General features: G+C 56.5%; 2 protein-coding genes across 4 annotated transcripts in view; both read right to left on the reverse strand.

The window, feature by feature from the left end:
* Positions 1-1,945, reverse strand: part of ARHGEF1 (Rho guanine nucleotide exchange factor 1) — a 17,707-nt gene extending 15,762 nt beyond the window's left edge. For 2 of the 3 annotated variants that reach the window (XM_077768161.1, XM_077768160.1), the window contains exons 1-2: positions 1,846-1,945; positions 311-444 (exon numbers count right to left, since the gene is read on the reverse strand). The gene's annotated coding sequence lies outside the window, so the exon portion shown is untranslated. The remainder of the gene's footprint in view (positions 1-310; positions 445-1,845) is intronic. The other variant, XM_077768162.1, reaches the window with a different exon arrangement.
* A 2,025-nt stretch (positions 1,946-3,970) lies between these two features.
* Positions 3,971-4,931, reverse strand: part of CD79A (CD79a molecule) — a 3,622-nt gene continuing 2,661 nt past the window's right edge. The window contains exons 4-5 of the mRNA XM_077768163.1: positions 4,539-4,607; positions 3,971-4,409 (exon numbers count right to left, since the gene is read on the reverse strand). Of these exons, the coding sequence (XP_077624289.1) occupies positions 4,290-4,409; positions 4,539-4,607 (189 nt within the window). The 3' untranslated portion in view covers positions 3,971-4,289. The remainder of the gene's footprint in view (positions 4,410-4,538; positions 4,608-4,931) is intronic.

Here is a 4,931-nt window from a genome sequence, read left to right on the forward strand (position 1 = left end):
CCCTGGTGGCCTGAGACCCAGGCTTCTCCCTCCTCCACAGGCCTCCTCCCTAGCACTCAATAACCCGTGGCTATGATTTTGATTAGGATCATCAGACAATGGTGCTTTCTGGAGTTCTCAAGTGCCATCCTGTGGGCTCCCCAGGGCATGCGTCCTTTTTATCCTTTTCCATAGAGTGGATTTGTCCAACTTCAAGTTTGGGTTAACTTAAGATCTGAGCACCGTTCAATCTTCACATAAATAAATTTGCAAACCAACGCAAAAAAACAAACAACAAACACTGCTTACTTATGACAAAGGCTACACTTACCTAGCACTTACAGCGTGCTAGGCACTGCTCCCAGGGCTTCTCACATATGAACTCAACGCTCACAACCACAAGCACCCCATGCGATTAGTTCGAGATGGAAAACCTTCACCAGGCCACCAGCTGCAACTTCTGGCCTGGAAAACATGACCGCGCACATGGAAGGTGCATGCTCCTCCCACTTGGGGTGGAAAGAAAGGTTCGACAGAGGCAGGGAGGTTCCAAAAGGGCAAAGGAGAGGACACACATTTTGAGAGCGAATGCTCATGCCAGGCAGGCCCCAAATCGTGCACTCAGATGCCCGTGACCTTCTTCATTCCTCATCACGGGTAACGAGAAGAAGCTAACACTTAATCTGCGCTAAGTGCTATTGAGTGTGTGCCAGGTGCAACGCTACTGTTTTATAGATCAACCCCTTTAATCCTCTAAATGACCCCTGGAGGTCAGTTTTATAACTATCCCCATTTTACAGAAGAGGAAACTGAGGCACAGATTATAAGGGACACAGCCAGGATTCAGACCCACACAGTCTGGCTCGAGTTCATGCACTGAACTATCAGAATGTGCCGCTTCAGAGCACCAGGAACCCCTACCCAACCTTGAGGAACTAAAATCTGAACCACAGCTGAGACGTATCAGGCCTCTTTATGGTATCTGGGAAAGTCAGAGGTATGTGGGCACCATGACATGGGCAGGAGTGCAGGTTGCTGCTATAGCCGCTCCACAGGGACTCAGGGCTGAGAGAGGATGCTGGCAGAGAAGGTGAGGGGTTGGGTGCTTCGGACATACAGGGTGAGGGGTTACCACAATGGGTAATTATAGGCTGAAGCTGTCAGATGGATCTATAGGCAACTGACAAGGCCTAGGGTCCAGCAGAGGGAATGTCATGTGCGTGGGACTGGGGGTGGTGGTGGTCTGGGAAGGTTTAGAAGGTTCTTAGATATGAGAGTCCTAAAGCAAAGCGGACACAGGTTGGGGACTACAAGGGCGCATGGATTCTATGCAAGGTTTGGGGTCTATAACACATTTAGGCCCTGGTCATCTGGGAGGGAGCCTTTAAGAACCTAAAATAGAGTAATCAAATTAAGTCCATGAAGGCCCTTGGAATGTATAAGGCCCCAGATTCTATTGGACACATGGTGGGTCTACACCCATGTGATCCCACAGAATCATGATTCCATATGCAAAATAGCCAGTCCATGGGACCTATAAGAATATAGGAGCATGTGGTAATCCCAAGCTCTGGGACCTACAGGGCTCAGGATTCTAGGAGGTGCTAATGACTGATGGGAACCCTGCATCTAATAAGAAGCCGAGTTTCCATGGGGGGGGGGCATAAGAAAGCTGGTGGGTCTGTAGGGCCTTGTAATTTGTATGGAACTTGGCGAATCTATAACAGCCCCAAATCCTACATGGGACGTTGCGGGTCTACACGGGCCCCAAATCCTACAGGGGACGTGGCGGTATGCACGGCCAGGGATGCTGGGGCGAACCTGCGGAGTCAGGGTTTGACGCCCGACAGGGGCCGCGTCCCTCACCTGCTCCTGATCGTAGGAGTATCCACCGCAGCCGCCAGAACCGAAGTCTCTGCGCGCCGGCTCCGGGGTCCCCCACCCCCAACTCCGAGTCGCTCTAGCTGCCCGCAAATCTACCTTTGCTTCCAGCTCCACTCCTCCCGCCAGCCTCTCTAGCCCAGCTCCTGCCAGGGTACTGCCCAGGCGACTCTACTCCTCCCGCCGGCCGCTCTAGCTCTCCACTGCGCCACGCTGGCCAGATAGGGCCGCTCTGGCCTGCCTCGGAGGACTGGCGTTTCCGTATCTCGACTGCTCCTGTCAGTCTACCCTGCCCCGCCCCCAGCCCCACTAGAAAGTGGTTGCAGCTCCCTGGCGAGGACTCAATCCGAGATCTCCGAGTAGCCCGTGGCCCTTAGTCTCCCGAGTGGGCTCCCCACACTATCTTGCCTTCCTAACCGGAACCAGCTGAATTCCCAAGGTGTACGTTAATTATTCCCGCACCTCCCACCCCCCACTACCGGCCCCGGCCGCACGCTTTCTTCTAGGGCTGTAATGCAAAACTCCTGTGTTTCAGCGTACCTTTCCCGCTGATACGCAGTGTAACCTCGAGAAAGTAATTACTTCATTCCGACCCTCAGTCTTCCCACCTGTACAATGGGGGAAGGTCTCCAGCTCTGTCCTCTATAACCCATGTCTCAGGGTATAATTAACTGCCCAGCAAAAGAGCTTTCCAGAAATGCTTTCAAACGGCGCTCTGCAACTTTCAGCTTCACAGCGGCCTACGGCGTAGTTACGGACGTTTTTCTTTTTAGGTGGCCCTAAAGCATGTGGGGTTGGAGGAAGGTGCTTGAAAGCACCTGCAAGTTCAAATCCCATCTCCACTCCGTCTCACGGTGTGTGTACCCTGGGACGAGTCGGTTCCGCTCCCCGAGCCTCAGTTTCCCCACCAATACAATGGGAATGATCATCCGTCCTCCGCTAGACAATTGGGAGGCATTGACCCCGGCCTCGCACCCCTCATCCCCACTTACTGGGCGCTCGGCAGGTATTAGCTCGCTCTCCTCTCTTTGCCCCCTTTGACAGATGGGAAAACTGAGGCCCGGGGAGGGGCCGACGCGGGCTCTGTGGTGCGCAGCGGAGGCCCCCCCCCACTGCCGGCAGCGCCCTGGCCTGCTCCCTCCTCCTCCCCACTTCCCCCGGCAGCCGANAGTCCGCAGGGCGGGCGCCGCACGTTTCTCGCCCCTGCCAGGTGTCCGCCATCGCCTCCCCTTGCTTTCCGTCCGGGTCTCTTGGTCTTCCTTTCTTTCTTTGCCTCGCTGTGCGTGTTTCTTTCCGTGCCCCTCTCTGCCACTCTCTGTCTCCCTTCTCCGTTGGGGTCTTTTCCTCCCCCGGGGCCCCCGCTTCCCCTCGTTGTCCCTCCTCTGTGTCACTACTCCTTCAGAGCCCTTCTCTTCCCCCCTCCGGGTCTCTATATCTTTCTGCATCGGCACCGCAGTCATCTCCCCAACTCTTGCTTTCCTTAGAGTCTGGGGGTCCCCCTCCGTGTCCCTTTTTCTATGGACCCTTCTGTCCTTTCTCTCTCTCCCTGCTTTCCCTCTGTCCCAGTATCTCTGCCTCTCCCAGAGTCCCTGTCCCCTCCTAGTTTTTCTTTTCACTTGCTCTCTCTCCATCACTATCTCTGTGTCTCAGCCTGTCTCTCCTCTCCCAGAAACCCTGTGTCCCTCGGCCTCTGTCATTTTCCCCAGGGGCTCACTACCGTCCCCAGGTTAGACCCACAGATTCCAAATCTCCCTGCCTGGAGTCCACTCCCAGAGAACAGGTGTGGCCTGGCTGTGGTCAGAATCCGAATCTGGCACCGGCCCCACGAGACAGGCCCCTGTGTTTGTGAGACTTAAATATGCAGAAATGAATGTGGTCACCTGGCTCCTTTCCGTGCCCCTTCCCTGCTCATCCCTGAGCTCCCCAAACACTTGCTGTTTCTCTCAGGGGGGCAGCCAAGACTGGCTACTTGGTCCCCGGTGCGGGGAGTGGGCAGGGCCTGGGGCCCCAGAATCCTGGGTCTGAGGAAGGAGGGGGCCGGGGCCTGGACTCTTGGGTCCCACTAGAGGAAGAAAGCATCCCCATGAGATCCATGACTCCTGCCAAGGTCTGCAGTGGGGAAGGATTTATTATCACTAAGTGGCCATGACAGAGCAGGGAGGGGGAGGCTCTACAATCAGCTCCCCAGGAGGCAGCGATTAAGGGCTCATTACCCGCTGGGTGTGGGGGGAGGCTGGGCAAGGCAGCAGGAGAACTGAATTGGGGTGTGCGGAGGGGAGGAGGGCAGTTGAGAGGGAAGAAGAGTGGACATCCCCAAGGGGGAAGTTGAGTCAGGACACTCCCAGGGAAGATTTTGTGAAAAGAGAACAGGAAGGGGTGGGGGGGGGCACCGGGGTTGGCAGCACAGTGGGTTGGCTCAGCCCGCAGGGTCACGGCTTCTCCAGCTGGACGTCCCCGTCTCCGATGTGGAGGCTGCCCACATCCTGGTAGGTGCCCTGAAGGCCCCGGGAGATGTCCTCGTACATGGAGCAGTCATCGAGGTTCAGGCCCTGGGGGGGACATGCCGCGGTGGGCTTCAGCGCCCTGACGGCTGAGCCCCTGGCCCCAGACGACCCCAGGGAAGATCCCGCGAGAACCCCTGTGCACCTGCCCCTAACCTGTGCCCACCCACCACTCACCTCGTAAAGGTTTTCATCTTCATAGTCATCCTGGACGTCCACCCCGAACTTCAGATTCTGCCATCGTTTCTGGGGTGGGTGGATAATTGGGAGCCTCAGTGAAGGGGTTTGGGGGAGAATGTTTTCAGACCCTCCTGGCTGCCAGGAGGGTAAGGGACATGCCCAAATCACATAGCCGGTGAGTGGCCGGTGGCCGGGGTCCAAGCCAGTGTCCTGGCGGTCTACTCTGTCCTTCCACAAATGACAGCAATCATAGTAAATGGCAGTGGCTGCCCTGTGGCCTAAAGAGGGGCTGGTCCAGGTCAGAGGCCCCGGGAGACACGAAGTCCCCATCTTCCCTGGAGGCAGGGCCACTGCACTCATGGCTGGGGGGAGGGGGTAGAGAAGAGACCA

Source organism: Crocuta crocuta, unplaced genomic scaffold (genome assembly GCF_008692635.1).
Source record: "Crocuta crocuta isolate KB4526 unplaced genomic scaffold, BGI_CrCroc_1.0 scaffold886, whole genome shotgun sequence".
NCBI classification, from domain to species: domain Eukaryota; kingdom Metazoa; phylum Chordata; class Mammalia; order Carnivora; family Hyaenidae; genus Crocuta; species Crocuta crocuta.